Raw genomic sequence first — 18,390 nt, 5'->3', positions numbered from 1 at the left:
GAGCGCTGCTGTGACGGAAGAAGTTCATTTCTGGTTTATTTTATTTTTCTTTAACAGTTTACAGGAAATAAAGATATTTAGACACCTTGTCTTCAAGAAAGGATGTAGCATCTGGGGTGAATATTAAAACAACAGCATGTGTTCTTAGCACTTTGTTTCATAGGTCAAGACTGCTGTAAAACAGACAAAAGGCCTCTACTTAAAAGACCCTCATACAGATAGTATAGATATATTTATTAAGAATGAGAATCTAGAAGGATATTCAATATATTTTTAATACTTTTTTGAGTTACAGGCACGCAAACTTTGGAAAAAACATTATTTATGGAACTAATGTTCTGTGCAATTGAGTTGGTAGAAAAAAAGGATACATTTCTATTTTCAACATTATTTGTTCTTCAGATATTCCTCTTTAAAAGACAAAAGCATTAAGATCCCTATATATCTCTGGAAATTAACCATATTGGGCCTTAAAATGTATCGATACCAAAAGAAAAGTTTAACTACCAGAATCTATAAGCATATTAAGATATCGTTAATACTTCTTGAGTTTGAGGCATGCAAACTTCGGCCAAAAAAACAAAAACACATTTTTTAACCATTTTTGACGTTAGCTATAATGCAACAAATATTGCTGAAGTCAACAGATTTTACTAATAGACATATCAATCTCTGTGTAAAAAATATAATAATTATGCTGCCATCTTTCTACAGTCATTATTACCCCACTGTAATTTAGCTCCAAATATCAGGTGAAAACTGTAATTTTGACCCAGCTCATTAGGCTACTCAGTATATATTTGGGCTTTCTTCTTCATTTATGTATTACTTTTATTGGATTATTTTATTTTTACCCAACTGTCTGTTTTATTTATTTATTGAAGGGTATCACTATTTATTTGAATGGTTGTATTTGACAGACTGTGGCACACTCTTGTTCTCCTGGATCTTTGCTCAGCTCTCAATGCTGTTTGGTCTACAGGTCTATAGTTTAGTTAACTATTTAATTTAAAAAAATAATGACTACTTAGTGCAATTCAACGGTGAATGTTTTTAATCTAGCAGATGAGTATTATTAGTGTTTTTAACAAAAATTCTCATCATGAGAAGCTTCCAGCTTCAATCAAGACTTTGATAAGCAGATCAACAGCCCCACCTGGTGGTTGATAAATACAGCAACTTCACTTAAAAAAAATGCTAATTAATGTTTTTTTTTAGACATCAGTGGATATGCACGCCAACTGTCTAACTGTTTCGTCTATTCTATTCTATTCTGTTCTATTCTATTCTTACATGGTAGTAGCAAGCTTTCTGTCATATTTATAATAATTGTCGAAAACAACTAATTATCTTATATTAGGCTATATTACATATATATTTCTAAATATGGTAAACATTACATTTATATTATATAAAATCAAAACATGGTTGTATGTTTGTAATGGGGTTCAGAAGATTTAAATACATTTAACATGAAGGTGGATCGTGTCAGTATTGCTTTGTTCTGATGTGACTTTCTTTAGGGTTCTATTTTTTTTTTTTTTTTTTTGCGATGCACCGGAAGTTGCAGTAGCTATGCATTGAGTGCGATAAATAAACGTTTTAAATTTTATGTAAATATAAAAAAATGCATGTTATCTATGTAAAACACTGTATGTCTTAACATGTTAAAATAAAATAAAAATAAAATCAGTAACTCCCTCACAGGGAGGTCACCGGGCCATGTTCATCATCATCATCCGGGTCCTGGGGTTTCAGCACTGAGTCTGACGCTGACCGCGGGTGTTCATCGCTATTAGCCGACTAGCCTTCAGCTTCCATTGAGGACACACTGAAGGTATGACAGAGCGTTTGTGTGTAAAAATAGTCATCTCTTGTTACCAAGCAAACCGTGACGGTTTTATCGCGAGTATCTGTATTTTTCTTACGTCCGATAAACTTTACGAGAAGTTTACATGGCTTACTAAGTTACATTATTTAAGAGCGATGTGTAAATTAGCTTGCTGGCTAGTGTGTGAGGGACAGTTATCCTAGCATGCCGTTTGAATCGAGCTGATATATTTCACATACGATGCTCTGAAGAATGTTATAGTGTCGTGTATGTCAAAAATGTCGTGGAGTTTCTACTTGTACTGGGGTTTGTTATATTTGGTGGATAGATGTAACGTTATTAGCAGGTTAGCCAATGGAGACCGCCATTTTTTTACGAATCAAGCGAGGGAAATTTGAGCAACCTACAAAGAGTTTGAGAGGACAGACTAAGAGACTATTGAGTCCACCATTATAAAAAAATAATAATTGATTATAAGTGACTGTCTTCAACTTGTCTCAGTTTAAAATAAGGTGTTGGCAGTGCAGTAACGTTAGACTCTTTAATCTTAATACATGCGGAATGTGGAGCATGTATTATCAGATATCTTTAAAGATATCTGGACTTGTTCAGCACAATTAACGTTAGATTGTGTCAGTTAAAAACAGACATGGTGCAAGTCGTGAGTCAAATTGACAATGTATAGTATTCAGTATTTTTAAAAAAAATTTGCTGAGTGGAGATAAAGGATTTGTTCACCCCAAAAATAAAAATGTCATCAATTACTTATCCACCTCATGTCGTTTCTAACCTGTAAGACTTTAGTTGATCTTCAAAACACAATTAAAGTTATTTTATTGAAATCTGAAAGAGATTTCTGTCCCTCCATTGACAATCCACACAACTACGTTACCGCTTTGATGCTTCAAAAATGTTATAAAGAGATTGTAAAACTTAGACAAGATCGCTTTATCTGATAAACATTTAATTTAGGCTTTTCACATATTCATCAACGCAAACATCAGTTATGGTAAATGGAAGCTCAAGCATGCTTGCTAGTGAATGAATGAGGTTTGTTCTTGTGCATCAAGCGGTTTCAGTTGAGTTTATGTTCGCTGATTAGTGTTTATGTGAATAAAAGCCTAAATTAATCTGTTCAACATATAAAAAGATTGTGTCTCTTGACTCTCTTCAGGAAACTTGGACTAAACCGTTCTATTCGTATGGATCAGTTTTATAATCTCTTTGTGAACTTCTTAAGGTGAACCACCAAGGTGGTAGTTGCGTAGCTGTCAATGAAGGGACAGAAATCTCTCAGATTTCCTTAAAATATCTTCATTTGTGCTTTGAAGATGAACGGAAGTCTTACATGTTTGGAATGGCATGAGGGTGACTGAATTGAAATTGTTGGGTGAACTGTCCCTTCAACATGCAGCATGATTGGAAACATGCAGAACTGCCAGAATGTAATTTAGGTGTGTGTTGTCAAATGCCAAGTGGGCAAATTTAACGGTTTCACTGCCAGATCCTCTAAGTAGTTATTTTGCCACTGTCTTCTGCTTTGACAGAGCATTTGCAATAACCAACTGGTTAATGTCAAGTTGTTATTATATCAGTATTTGTGTGCATTCAGGAGATGTACTGCACCACAGCTGAATCGGCAGCTCCATGGTAATATACAATAAATATCAATATTCTAACTTTCCATCAAGTTGTCCTCACTGACAGCATGCGGGAAAAAAATACAACGCAGTATATTGTCTAGTTTGTGAACAAATCACTCAATTTGGGTAACAAATAAGAAAGAAAAGATCGGGAGTCTTTGCAAAAACAACATTAAAGGAACAGTTCATTATTGTGACATTAATATTTTATTACAGTTACTGTTCACATGTGCATGCTTATAGTTAATAACAATTTATAAACTCATGAATTGCTTTATGAAAAATGATCGATGCTCTTTGCAGAAACAGACTTAAGATAGTTTAGAAACACGAAATTGCGTTTAGAATGATGCGCACCTACAAGCTACCAACAAGATGGCTGAATACAGGACAAGGCTTTGAGTGCTTCGCTTCCCTCTTGCTTGCCTGCTGTTACTGACATCATCTATCCCAGAGCCAAGCTGGGCCCAAGTCCGAATGTGGCGGCATTTAATCTTGACTGAGATGTTAGTACGTAGCCAAGTCACACACAATGTCAACATGGCTTCCCGGTGCCGAGAGGGTGCCAGTGACTTTGCCAGCCCCTCCATTTTGCTGCATTACCCGTGGTGTCTGATGCAGTTCGAGGGAGCATTTTGTAGTCCTACAGATGCCCGGTTGTGGTCTTTCTTTCATAAATGCGTTCTTTCACAGTAACTTTAAATGCTGTGCGATGAGAACAGCGACTATTTCGAGTTTTGAACAGTCGGTTTATTTTGTCAGCAGATTGATGAACCTTAATTCACTAACCCTTTTCTCGTCCACAGAATGACTGTTTGGAAATCCTAACATGGCGGGCAAAAAAGGACTTGGGAAGACATCAGTTTAGTTACTTCTGCTACTATCCAGTTGCATTACTTCACTTCCAGGTGGAAAGGAGACATGTTCACCGTGGGATGAGGTAGTAGGTTGTATAGTTTTAGGGTCACACCCACACTGGGAGATAACTATACAGCCTACTGTCTTTCTCAAAGTGAGAACGGAGCTACCTACGGAGTTTCATCCTACATTTTCTGATGTTAATATCAATGATAGCATTGTCACGGTATGTTTTGTTTTATTACTGTTTGAAATATAATTTGTATGTAATGTGGTAATAGTTTTGATGCTTGCGCAGTGTGAGGTAGTAGATTGTATAGTTGTAGGGTAGTGATTTTATCCTGTGAAGAAGATAACTATACAATCTATTGCCTTTCCTGAGGGGCAGAAACGCATCTAATTATGTTACAAAATCTGATGCAGTGTTTTTTTTATCAAAACATGTTCCATGTCTCTAATGCAATAAAAGTATTTGCAAATTTATCAGTGTTTGTCATTGATTAAAACTGATATTTATGTAATGCCTGCAAAAAGAATATTTCCAGGTTAAGAGGGGAAGACACAATCCTTGATTAATAGAAAAAGTGTATGAAATATAATAAGAGGTTGTTCTTGTTGCTGCAGCAGCATCGTACATTCATCCTGGAGATGGCGCTCTTGTATTGTCTGTAAATATTGAACACATGGCTGAATCTACAGGATGAGAGATGCTGTATGTCCTGAATGTTCAGCCCTCGGTTAACAGGGTGTCTTTAATTCGTAATCCAGAATGTGCTGGATTTCTATTCTCTTGAATGTTATTATGCTACTATAGGTTTATGTTAATTTGGTGTAAATTCACCAAACTATGAATGCATGAAGGATCTGTAGGTACTTGCATTGTGGATAATTCTGGGATGAATGGTTGCTTAGCAACTAGCAATATTGTAATCGTTGTTTGAGCTAGACTTAAATTTAATATCTCTTCATGAGGAATCTTTGGGAACCAATCTTTGGTTCCAGTGGCAGATTATTTTTTATGAAATGACCTGCTTAATAATGGGTCTGGTGTTTGTGTGTGTGTCTGTGTCATATTTGACTTGGATTTTAAAAGTTTGTTGCTCAAACTTTTTCTCAAACATCAACGCTCCATAGACTTAAATCTAGTACTTGACAAGGAATATGAATTGTATGAATGTTTAACTGCAATAAAATAGACAAAAATCATCTGCAGAAGTAATCAATCACTTTGATTTTGTGTGTTCTGGGTCATTCCACAAAAAGTGTGCCTTTTTTTATTTGTCAAGACAAACTTGATGTACTATTTTTAAATTGCACTGGGCCTTCTCAAGCTAAACTTGTTTATATATGTTGGGATGGAGCCTTGCGAAACAGGGTCGACAGTTCATTTAGCCACTACTAGGAAACACATTTAAGGGTGTAAATCTAAAAATCCAGTTTTCAATCTCATCAGTTGTTTTATAGTTCATTTTCAGATTGTGTCTGTCTATAAGACAATTTGATAAAAAGAGCCATTTTAAAGAGTTCAGTCTTAGTCTTTTTTTTTTCTAATTTATTGATTTGTACTTTTTTTTTAAGAGATTGGTAATAACTGGATTTGTTGATGTGGAAAGGTAAATTGAGCTTTTAATTGTTAAAGTTACTGCTTACACAAATGTTAAGTTATAAACATTCATTTAATCTAAATTTCAATTCCTTCTAACTTCGCTCCTATTGTTATTAATTGAAGTGGAATGTGTTAACCTTTCATTAAAAAACAAAAAGTTATTGTACTGTACAGTTCTTGGTCACGGAGTAGGCTACACGTGGTTCTTGTATTTTTTTATTTTTATTTTTTTGTTTTGTTAAAGGTGGATAAAGATGAGCACATCTCTCACCTCGCAATTAAGGGCTTGAGGTGGGTGAGGGGGAAATCTAAAGTCGAACAAGTTTTCTTTTCTCATGGGAGGAGCAAACGGGTGCAGGAAAATAGATAAAAGCTCTGTTTAAGAAGCTGGAGTTACTGCGATATGATCTTCGCCAAGAAGCGCATAGAGAATATTCATTTCTTAATCAGATTGGTCATTATGGTGTTATAGCGCGATATATATAAATCCATGTGACGCATCTATCGCTTATTGGGTTGTCGTATCTCAAATCAGATTTTTTTTTTTTTTTATCTCCATACGTACCGTAGCCTACTTCAATGCATACTTGTGTTGTTTGGTTGAACGCGCGTGATTGCGGTGTGTTTTGAAGTCATTAATCGCGTTATCAACCTGCTACTCGGCTTCAGGAGCACAAAGACTTATTAAAGGAATATCGGAAAGTTGAATTTCCTTCAGAACACACCCTGATAGATTTAACAGATAAAGGATCTTCTGGAAAGGGTGCTGTGATTGTAAGATCGGGTAGTTGTCTGTTAGTTAATCGAGACGCGTAAAAGTGATTCAGAAGTCGTACATATGCAGAATAAGGTTCATCTCCACGCGTCCCGAAGGATATCAGCTCAGGTGTTCACGTCAAGTTCTCTCGGAGTTTTGCATCCCTCTAAGGATTTGCTTCGCTTGTGATAAAACCTCTTGTTCACCGGTTAGGAGACTACTATCATTTCACAGTCTATTAACAAAGTACAGGCTGAACATGACAAGGAAAACACGCCGCTGGATTTTTCACATGTTCCTCTGTTTGGGGATTATATATTTGAAGATTGGGTAAGTATGGTAAAATGGAATTTGTTTACCTTTTTAGCATGTTAAGAAGTATTGCAGCATTTTTGCAAAAATCCAATTTTAGTCAAACATGCCTATATTGATGAGAATTGACTTATTGCTAGCACATTGTCGGTTTACTGCCATTATGACTTGCATTTGATAAAGTTGTGTGAATATAGCCTATTGTCAAAGAAACAGTGGAACCTTTTTTGTTATTTGTGTCTGAAACATCTCAATGACCTTTATTGTATGGCTTTGTTCAGTTACTGAACAAATGCAATTCTTACAAAAATTGTATGATGAACATGTTTTTTTAAATGTAGTAATTTTTTTTTTCCTTAAAGTGGAAACCACCTATACTTTACATATTAATATTTGAAAAAATATTATTTTTCAAGTCAGTGTGGCCTAACCAAACGTTGACTGTTGCCACGAGAGAAAAAAAGTTAACACAGAGGACCCCTTTATAACATCCTCATTGTGTCAAGATTATTAAATAAACATTTTTTTTAACTTTATGAAATTACATTTTGTTCATGTCCAATGGAGTAGTAACCCTATAAAAACTTCATATTTATGACTTAAAAAAAATAAAAAAGTGTATATTTTCAAGGTGCTAAGAAACTAATTTAGTAATTTTACTTGATTGATACTACTCGATGTTTGTAGAACATGTATGAAACCAACAGGAGTAAAGTGATGACATTTCTATGAACTTGGCACTAAATCTTTAAAAAGATTTCTACTTTTTATCATCTCGAACAAACATCATTGTCCCATGAAATTTTCTTTTTTCTTTTCCCTGTAGAACAATATTTAAATATGTAATGAGTAATAATACTCAAATAATAACATCATAGTTCAATTGTCCCCCAAAGTGCTTTAGTGCTCAGTTTTATTACCATCCATGTATACTGTGAATTATCCTTTACTCATGGCCCATGATTCCAGAAAGAAATGTAAGTATTTTAAAATTTTCTGTATAAATATAAACCCTTATTTCTAAATTTACAGGGGCTTTTCCTCCGTGGTTGCGTTGGGAGCAAGTATTATCTGTAACAAAATTCCTGGTTTGGCCCCTCGTCAAAGGACTATCTGTCAAAGCCGGCCTGACGCTATCATTGTCATTGGAGAAGGAGCGCAAATGGGAATCAATGAGTGTCAGTTTCAATTCAAAAATGGAAGGTGGAACTGCTCGGCCCTCGGGGAAAGAACTGTCTTTGGAAAAGAGTTGAAAGTGGGTATGTTACCAAATTATTACATTTATATTGTCAAAGTATTCAGAAATGAAGTGTTTATATTTTTAAACTAGCGGCCTCCTATTGCAGGCACAAAAAAAAGAGAGAGAGAAAAGCACAAAGAATGTTGTTTGACCAAATCACCAAGTCAAAAGCCCAAATAAAGCTGTTTAAGGCTAAAAGTGCGGATGAAGAAACCTTTAGATTTTAGTTTGGCTGAAAGATTGACAGTCTTTGTGATTTTTAATAGTGAAATCACAGGCCATTCATACACCTGCTAGAACACTCTTACTTTGTTTATTACTTCGTAATTACAAATATTATATAGAGACTGGACAAATTTTGGAGTCCTGGAATGACGACATATTGTGTCCTGTTTCCCTCACTTTGACATCTCATTTGAAATGATTTGTCATTGGATGTCAGGTAAGTTTCAGCTGCATTCATGGAGCAAGTGCCAACGTGGCTGGATTTATAGCCCTCTCAACAGTCCACCCTCTCAAAAGAATTCTTTTTCTAGTCGTCCTGTCTTATCTGTAGATTTTAATGATTTGGCAGTCAGGGTTTTCACTTTACCACGGGTATAAGTTACAGTGGTTGAATGGTAGGACCAAAAGAAAGTACAGTATTGTGAAGAAATGTAACAATATGTCACCTTAGAGAGACAAAGCAAAAGTAATTAAGCGAGTTTTTCACTCGGTGTAATGTTATCCATTTTCCCAAGGCAAACTTTGGCCTGTTAAGGGGTCCTTCAGTGCTATTGAGCCTACGACACTTTGATGAATGGTGACGTGAAGGACTTTGCTTTAGTTTCAGACCCTCTTTGGCTGCTAGCAAAGAGGAGTTTGCATTATTGCGTGTGTTTTTTCTGTGGAAGATCGAAATTTCTCCTCTTTCCTTTTTGTTGTGCGCTCTTAGGATCCAGTCAGTGTTGCGATGGTGTGGTTGAGGCCCAGGGGAAAAGCTAAGATCTGTAGAGACTTGTATCTATCGCTGAAGGTGAAGCTGTATTTTATCCCTTTGCATCAAAGACAAGCGCCTCTAGAAAAAAGAAAAAAAAGCACAGTGTTTCGTCTCTTTCCATCTCATTCTGGAGCTGCACACACTTGAATGGCAGCCTGGATTTGTTGTGGGTGCTGATTATATTATTTAATGCTGTCTGCTTGGACAGCTGCTTTAGGTCTTGTGTTGTGTGCCCTCTCATCTAAGCGCTGCAGAGCTGACGCTGACCTAGAGTGACAAACCGTGGTCTCCATTTCTGAAACAGCCCAACTGCTTTATTTACCCAGACTCTTTTTGTCTATGGTCAGTATAGGGAGGATTAAAAATAGTGGACAACCGTTCAAACATGATTGGTTTCAGTGGGTGTATGACTAGTCATGCTTAGTAGTAGAAGGTAGGAGATGAAAAGAAGTAGTTAATCCTCTGAGGAGGGGCTTGCGTACTCAAAAAAACAAAAAAAATGTTGTTGAGTAATGTGCAATAATTTTCAGGGCCTGGTACCAAGGTCCACATTTGGCACACACGGCCATAGATTCCTCTTTTAGGTGCACATTTTGCCTTCTCCAGTACCCGTGGACCCGTTCACCTTTTTATCGCATATATATGAATGAAGTTGCGATTGAAATATAGCTTGCTGGAAATCAGCAGTTGGACAGATATGCGAAAGGCGTATCATCTTTTTGCTTGTGTTACTTTATGTTGCTTGAGCGCAAACCTCCTAAATCTTCTCTGACTTAACCACCCTCTGGTATGCTCAAAAATAGTTTTCCTCCAACAGCATTAATGCCTCAAGTCCAGACAAGTACATTGTATGAGGTTTATAAATTAACCTCTTGCATTTACAGTTTTGGCAAGAGACGTCTCGCACAGAATCATGCAATGCCACTGCTTCAGATTTCTCTCGAAAATGAATGACACTCATGTCATAACACACATGTTTTATGGGTGTCTTATCAGCTGTGTTTGTGTTCAGAATATCTTGATTTGAGTAAACATAGCTGGAGTGATATACAAAGACAAGGAGCATTCTGCTCTTGTATTGATGAGAATTGTAAGATTTCGCGTCAATACGGTCTTCATTTTCCTTTCCTCAGGATACATCCCTTCTCCCCCTGGCGACAAGCCCAAACAACTCATAAAAATCTCCACATAATTGATGCCCCAAACTGGCCTTTGTTAAATTGCATGGGCAGAGTTCCAAGATGTTTATCATCAGCAGGTCAACACATACCAATGTTAGTGAGTTTCAGGAAACCACGGAAGTTTCTTGATCGCTTGAAGGTGAAAATTCCTGAATTGCTGAGCCGGTCTGTTAACAGTCTGACATATATATATTTTTTTTTCACTTCTTGCCATGAAATGATTAAAAGATAGCAAATATATTAATTGCAATAACTCATGACATCACTCTTTATGAGGCCTAAAGAGGTTAACGTTTTAAGTGTTTCTTTGGTTCCAGGTGTGTAAATGATTCTTAGGACAGTCAATATATGATGACTCATTAATCCAGAAAAGGATATTTACATTTCCGGGAATGTTAACATATCTGAGGAACAGTGAATGCATCTTTTTTTTTTAATTCCCATGGACTCTTATTTTAACTTTTATATTTGCAAACACTATTATCCTAAGGAACTTACATAGCTTTTAGTTGTATTCCAGTGCTTCGTTGGCAGCATTAAAACAGTAACAAAGAAAATATAAGAATAAAAAGGAATAGTGAAAGTGTCCATTTGTAAAATTGGAATTTGGTTAATAGTTCACCTAAAAGTTCCTTGTTGCTTGATGTCACCTTACAAAATGAGTCCCTGAAATAACTGTTTGCTGGATTTTCAGACCTATCTTTGTCCTTATAAATGAAATACACAGTTAACCTGGAAGTGCCCTGTTTAACAGTGGCAATCAATTATAGCAGTGCTCTGGCCAGGGAGGCACTGCATGCCTGAGGAGTTCATCTCTACAGGGTGGATCCCTCGTTCTGACGGAAGCTGGGACAGTGGCCAGACTAGAGTCTAAACACATACCCTCTATCTCTACCATTCTATTGTCTCTGAAATAAACCCTTGTCCTTTGTGCTTATTAAAGAGATGGACTGTTCCTTCCTTTGCTCATCTGTGTGCAAACAGTTATTTGTCTTTCTGTTTCCTCTCTATGACAACTGAAGGACAATTATTTGTGTGTTGAGTAATCACAGGTATGTGATCCGTGTTTGTTTTGCCTATGGTGGGCTCTAGATCATTTTTTATAGGCCTACCACACTTTTCTCAGTAAGCCCCAACACACCATCTTCCCGAGGCCATACTGTTAATCAGTGTGAAGTGTGCATGATAAATGAACTAAACTTGACTCGACTAACACGTTTTATTATTGCTTTGAGTGTCAAGATATGTCAGGTATTTAGGGGGGTTTAAAACTGCCTATAACTGGATCTTGTTGTCAGAAATACTGACATAGAATGTTCTTTTGGTTCCAGGCAGTAAGGAGGCAGCCTTCACCTACGCCATCATCGCTGCCGGGGTCGCCCATGCCATCACGGCGGCCTGCACGCAGGGTACGCTGAGCGGCTGTGGCTGTGACAAGGAGAAGCAGGGCTTCTACAACCAGGAGGAAGGCTGGAAGTGGGGAGGATGCTCGGCCGATATTCGCTACGGTCTAAGCTTCTCAAAGGTGTTCGTAGACGCCCGGGAGATCAAGCAGAACGCCAGGACACTCATGAACCTCCATAACAATGAAGTGGGACGTAAGGTATGTGGCACACTCTACAAGACATGAATAAAAAAATACTAGGTTGTTTAGTTTACATTCTTGTAAGTCCTACTAGGCTGTGTTACTTGAATTTTCTCTCATTTGGAGTGGGTAGTAGATTAGTAATAGCAATGAGTAGCAATGCAATTTCGGTTTTGGCCCGCACATGACCAGCAATTTGTGATTATGGCAAAACTGTAATTGTTCCTTTTAAGGGATTCAGAAGTTGTTAAGGAGATGTAATTCACTAGATAGTGGGCTAAGGTTAAAGCTAGACTGTGTCATTTTTTAAATTGATTCTTAGCAAAAAATACTTTGTTCTTTCAAAATGATATGTGCTCATTAATGTATAATTACTTCTACCAACTAATCAAGTATTCTCGTAAGCGTAGAATCTGCCATTTATAACACATACGAGCGAGTCGCTCGAATGGCGGAAGCCATGTTGCGCCTCCATCTTGAAATTACATTAGCCAAAGAGGGACATACCTGGAAATTCAAGCTTCGCCTTTCGCGTTTTTACACTGTGGCACCGTAATGAATGCGAGGGGGAGATTACTCGCGACTGCCGGCAGATTTGAAATAATACGGCCATCGTAGGAGTAAAAAAAACGCCCTTGGAATGGGAGGGGCTAGAAAGTAATATTCAGTTGGTAGTCATATACAATTTCACCGCTAGATGGGAGAAAATCCTACACAATGTAGCTTTAAGCTGGTAAGACATTCAAGAAACTGTTTGATTTTACAATCACAGAAGTCCAAAAGATTTGGTGTGTAATTGAAGAAAAAACATCTAAATGCATACCCAGAATCCCCAGGCAGTTTGACTGACCTTCATAAGCTTTTCATCATTCAGTGCTAATCTGGAGAGTGTGATGTTTCAGCACTCTGGACAGAGCTTCTTTTGAAGCTTTAAACCCCTAAGCATGACCAGTCATTTTTTGTAATGTTTTATCATAAAAATGTGTTCTGCCGTCTGTTGCCTCACATGGACCAATACTCTCTTTATTGCAAGTACATTCAGTCAATTCCCAACATCCTTGTGAGCTCAGAGCTCAGATGCAATTTTCTACTTTTCATTGAGCAGTTCTCAATGAAAGGAGGGTTGTGGCATCAATTTGCCACACCCATTATTTTGATTGGTTAATGGATTGCTATACAGTGCCTCAGTGAAAATGAAAGGGGTGTGGCCTCTCTTAAAATGCATGGATCTTTCCTTTGTAAATTTTTCCGGAGACTTACTGTTTATCAGAAATCAGCAGCATGAACGCACTAAGCCTGATATGCATCCTAGATTGCAGACAATTGCCAAAAGGACTCCAAAAAGTCTGAGAGAGAGAGCGAGAGAAAAATAAATAAAAAGCAAGGTAAAGCCTATCCCACCCAGCAAAAGTGAAAAAGAGTGAAAGGAAGAGAAAGAGAGGGAGAGAAAATACACATTAACAGACCACACCAAAGATTATGCCGCCTCGAACAGGCAATCCACTGATGCCAATCAGCCCTCTTGGATATCTTTCATATCAAAACAGGCACTCTGCTTCACTGAGTTCTGCTTACGTTTGCCCATTCATTCATCTATTCTGAGTCAACCTCTGTCCCACTCATATGTAGGGTATGTGAAATGCATTATTGTTTTGCATTTGTTCTCATGAAAAATAACTACCGGTCAGAAAAAGATCTCTGCCTCCCTCGGTTACACTGCTGCTCAAAATATTTTGTTTGTACCTGTGGGGTTTGACGTGTGTAGGTATAACAAGGGGAAGCACACAGGCACCTGAAACCTGACTCCTGAGCTTTATCTGTGTACACTACACACAGCCTGATTGTTGTAGGAACTCTGCGATCATCGTTCAGTCAGTGTTTATATCATATCCTGTGCAGATTCCGCTCTATTGCTTATACAAGACAAGAGACTCCTACAGACAACCTCTGATAGTTTGCCCATTGCAACAATTTGTGGCGTGTGTTGTGTACACAAATGAAACGGCTTCCTACAAGTAGTCAGAGAGCCTGTGAACACAAGCTGTGCTTTGCAGGCCTTCTCTACAGAACGAGAGGAATTAGGTTGTCTAGCACTGCAAGTTTAACAATCCTTGCATTCTTCAAATCGGAATGTTAAAAAAAACCTTTGTCTCAACCTGTTCCCAGAAATGTGCTTTAAAAGACCCAACTGTATGCCAGGGAGGGTAATTTCACTAATCCCTACTGTATCGTTAGTCTATACAGTTTGCTTGAATATGCCTTATAGTAGATGATGTGGATATATGCAAAGTGTTTAAACCATGGTTTCTGACCAAAACTACCTCATACTTTTTCGTAAATAAGATATTTTCCTTCCTCATACATTCTCCGCTTAGCATCAGTAATTCTATCTTTTGTAACGGATGATTGCACACTTCAAATTTGTCACCAGTCAGACTAACTAAATCAACAATGAGTCATCAAACAGTCTACTTTCATAACTACCTTAGGCTAAGATTCCTAAAAGGAACCTAGGTGCCCAAGTAATCCCAAAGGTATTGACTTGTTTATTTTTCCTCCCACCTTAGATCTTGGAAAAGAACATGCGTTTAGAGTGTAAATGTCATGGTGTATCTGGATCCTGCACCACCAAGACTTGCTGGACCACTCTCCCAAAGTTCCGGCAGCTGGGTTACATCCTCAAGGAGAAGTATAACCACGCCGTGCATGTGGAACCGGTCCGAGCCAGTCGGAACAAGAGACCTACCTTTCTGAAGGTTAAAAAGCCTTACTCGTACCGGAAGCCCATGGACACGGATTTGGTGTACATTGAGAAGTCGCCCAACTATTGTGAGGCAGATCCTGTGACGGGTAGCATGGGAACCCAGGGCAGGATCTGCAACAAGACTGCGCAGCAACCCAATGGCTGCGACCTAATGTGCTGTGGCCGAGGATATAACACACACCAGTACTCGCGTGTGTGGCAGTGCAACTGCAAGTTTCTTTGGTGTTGCTACGTCAAGTGCAACACCTGCAGTGAACGGACAGAAGTGTACACGTGCAAGTGAAAGATTTATTGCTGGGGTATTGATACACGCCTGTGATTTATGTGGCAGAGGGTGTGCAAGTGTTGCAACAGAATGACCAGTGCTGTGGATTCCAGGTATTGAGAGGAAAGAGCCATTAGCACTGGAAAACGTGGGTCTGGTGGAGTCTAGACGGAGTAATTGGATGCAATGTTTGCAGCTTTGCTCCACATCTCTGCTGAAGGCTTCGGTGTTGGTACCAGTAGACACCTTTCTGTTCCAGCACTGAGCAACAGAGCGAAGTAGCCGGCAAAGGCTTGATCTGTGGACCATGAGAAAGATGTGGGGTGTGATTGAGGGCGTTCTGCTCCGTAGATAGTAACGGAAGGGTTTTTTGAGGAGCTTTTTGTCCTGAGGGATTGACGTTACAAATCTTACAACATACAAAACTGTACATGGACACAACGATGATATTTAACTTTTAATTTAGAGAAAATGGCTAATGTTAATTTATTTAATAAGGAAACTACTGATTTTTCTCATTGTGTTTACTAGCTTAGATTTAGCTCTTCTCCTGTTTTGATATTGTGTTTTGCATGGAAATAAACTGACCAACTTTTGCACTGTACATCATGTGGTTTAGCTTAGGGACGAAACAACGACAATGCACGATGCAAAAACAAGTGCGCTGCACTCAAGGTGTAATTATTAGTCTCTGAAAGGGGAGACTATACTTTTCTTTTATGTATCATTGTGAGTCTTTGTGCTTCCATTTCCCCCACTCCTTCAGTGTCAACCCTTGCACATATATTCCCATGTACAAATACACACTGGAATTGTGCATCATGTTTAAAGGCTCATTCCTTCCAAAGCGAATAAATGTAGTGTCATTCTTTTTTAACATTGGTCCACAAGAACATTTGTGCTCCCAAATGGCTTCAAATTGGAATAGTCCAAGCAAAATAAGCGTATTTACATGGGAACTAAATTCTACCCACTTACACTTAAACTTTATGACCTCAATTGACACAAAGCTTTATGCTAATGAGGCCACAAGCTCCCCTCGCTTTTGGCTAATATTTGCTCTGTTGGCAGAGAAAGAGATTCAGTACTTAATTCACTTTGGAATGGAACAGCCTCAATGCAGATGCCCCACCTGCTACTGATGTGGAATGTTGAGATCAGATAACCAATTCTATTAATGTTATATATTATAGGTAATATAACACTTTTTGCTGCTAGTTTTGTTCTGTTCTGCAACGGTAGTTAATACTAGTAGTATTTTGTGTGTTGTGAGCAAATGTGGTTGTTCAGACAGATTGTCCCTGTGTTGACATATATTTTGTAAGAGATTATTTTTATATGAGTATTTTATTTATTTTTGTGTAAAGGAAAAACCCACTACCAATGTCCTTTAGATGGACAGAAATTAGAGAGATAAGCTAGAAACAATGTGATTGTGTCATGGTACCAGCTTGAGCTTGATAAGTTTATGTAAACTACATCTCAATGAAGTATCACTCATAGTGGTGTAGTTAACCAAGTACGTACGTAATGATGAAATTATTGCATATTACAAGACGATCATACTGGTGTTCAAACATTCGAGTTGCATTTTCATGACAAAGATCCTGGATGTGGGATCAGTAAGGGAAACTAGTGAAATAACCCTGGGACAAAACTCTGGTACTGAGAAAAATTCATAACCAAGGGTTTTTACCAAAGAACATCTGAATTTGAGCATTGCGCTTTGTCAAGAGTCTAAAAACAGGACGGCATTGATGCAGTTATTTTTGCAAAATCATTGATTTCAACAGATGTTTTGCCAAATTGATTGTACTTCATGATTGTGTAATCATAAATTGTTGTGCATTATGTTTTGAACAGTGTTAATAAATGTTTCCTTGGCTTGCACCAGTTATTTTACTTTATTTCCCAAGAGGGTCACAACATTTCCAAGGCATATTTTTTATTTATTTTATGGGGTAAACATAAATAGCCAAATCAGTTTATATAAACCAGTCTTGAACTAAATGACCTGCTATTTTGAATCATCACATTGTCCATACCATTGTTCAGCCAACAATGTGTCTTACCAAAACAGAGTCATCACTAGCTTGACAGTCCCTCAAATTAGTAAAGTGGTAACAAGTGACAAAACGTCCATTGCTGTTAAGTTATGGTTGACTACTGGTTTTGACAGTTTTTACAGTTCTACATGGATGACCGCAGGGCAGGGAGGAAGCTAACGAAAGTACTTGCATGTTAATGGTAGGGCTGGTGTAGGGCTTTAATTGATGAGTAGCAGTGAGGAGGGTGCCTCAGCAATAGGCAGATAGAGAGAGAGAAGGGGTGGGGGAGAGGGGTGATGGATTACTCTGACATCTGCTTCATTCACTTCCCAGCGCCGTCACCACAACAACACCATTGTGGCCCCCAAAAATGCTGTCCAGTCTCCCTGAGAAGCGAGCCTGCCCATTAGCGAAATGTTAACTATGCAAAATCCAGCTAACTTTTGGATGCTATTTATTTTGTTCCCTCTAAAGGCGAAAGGGGTGGCAAAAAAGAGAGGCTTTGCCATTGTGAAGGATGATGTCAAGAGGAATTTCGATCCAAAAGTTAGAAAAGATCTTAGCATCACCCCTTGAATAATCGCCACAAAACGCTCCTTTGAGAATCGGATGAAAACTCATCAATAGGCAGCAGTGTGAAAGGGCAGCTGGCCAAACAGCCTTGGTTAAAGTAACATCGACACCCAGTCACCATGAGCTGAATCACAATATTGTGTGGTTTTGAAAAACCTTTTGGATGTTACTCTCTTTTGGCTCAGGCTCCTGATTCTTTTCCACATTCTGAATGGCATGACGTTGGAGAGCTTAACACTTGTAGATGGAGGAGACAAGAAGTGTTAGAAGAACAATTAAGGGGAGACAAATTCCTCATCTAGTAGTCTCCGCTCATTACGCCTTCACTTTCCCTTCACAATGAAGCCATTTAGTTAACAGAAACTCTCTGTGAAAGTTCTCGTCTCAGAGTTGCGTTTCCTTGTCATCATGCCAATGTGTGTCTCCCCCCATTATGTTATCATGGCTGCTTAATTTCAGATGTGCAGGGATCAAAATATTACCTTCCAGCATCACTTCTATGTAATGCAGTTGAGCGTGTTAGCCACCTGTAAGGGTGCATTGCAAGAAAGAATAAGTTAACTTAAACCGCCAGCCAGGTGTTCGGCATGATGGCAGAACGTATGCACCTCACCCTAACTCTGACTTCTGTTCTTGAGTTTAATATCATGCTGTCTGCCAGCAACTCTTAATGCCAAAAGGCTATCATTGAAAGGCTAATTAAGATTCCCGCAGTGTTTTCCTATAAACTGCGCTGTTTCACTGCCAA

At 38.2% G+C, this 18,390-nt stretch overlaps 1 protein-coding gene across 1 annotated transcript; it reads left to right on the top strand.

Moving 5' to 3' along the window:
* Nucleotides 1-6,333: 6,333 nt before the first annotated feature.
* On the top strand, nucleotides 6,334-16,913 carry wnt7aa (wingless-type MMTV integration site family, member 7Aa). The gene is made up of 4 exons (XM_079596709.1): nucleotides 6,334-7,025; nucleotides 8,040-8,266; nucleotides 11,739-12,010; nucleotides 14,560-16,913. Exons 1-4 carry the CDS (start codon nucleotides 6,955-6,957, stop codon nucleotides 15,037-15,039), a joined length of 1,050 nt encoding a protein of 349 aa, XP_079452835.1. The 5' UTR covers nucleotides 6,334-6,954; the 3' UTR covers nucleotides 15,040-16,913.
* The last annotated feature ends 1,477 nt before the right edge of the window (nucleotides 16,914-18,390 follow it).

The sequence above is a fragment of the Phoxinus phoxinus genome, assembly GCF_949152265.1.
Source record: "Phoxinus phoxinus genome assembly, chromosome: 22".
NCBI classification, from domain to species: Eukaryota; Metazoa; Chordata; class Actinopteri; order Cypriniformes; family Leuciscidae; genus Phoxinus; species Phoxinus phoxinus.
This window is presented reverse-complemented; position numbering and strand designations above follow the sequence as displayed.

Bases quoted from the DNA above. Each gene is read 5' to 3' on its own strand.
- wnt7aa (XM_079596709.1), top strand. From the start codon at position 6,955: ATGACAAGGAAAACACGCCGCTGGATTTTTCACATGTTCCTCTGTTTG. The intron at 7,026-8,039 runs GTAAGTATGGTA...CTAAATTTACAG, and splicing joins ATTATATATTTGAAGATTGG to GGGCTTTTCCTCCGTGGTTG. The intron at 8,267-11,738 runs GTATGTTACCAA...TTTTGGTTCCAG, and splicing joins TGGAAAAGAGTTGAAAGTGG to GCAGTAAGGAGGCAGCCTTC.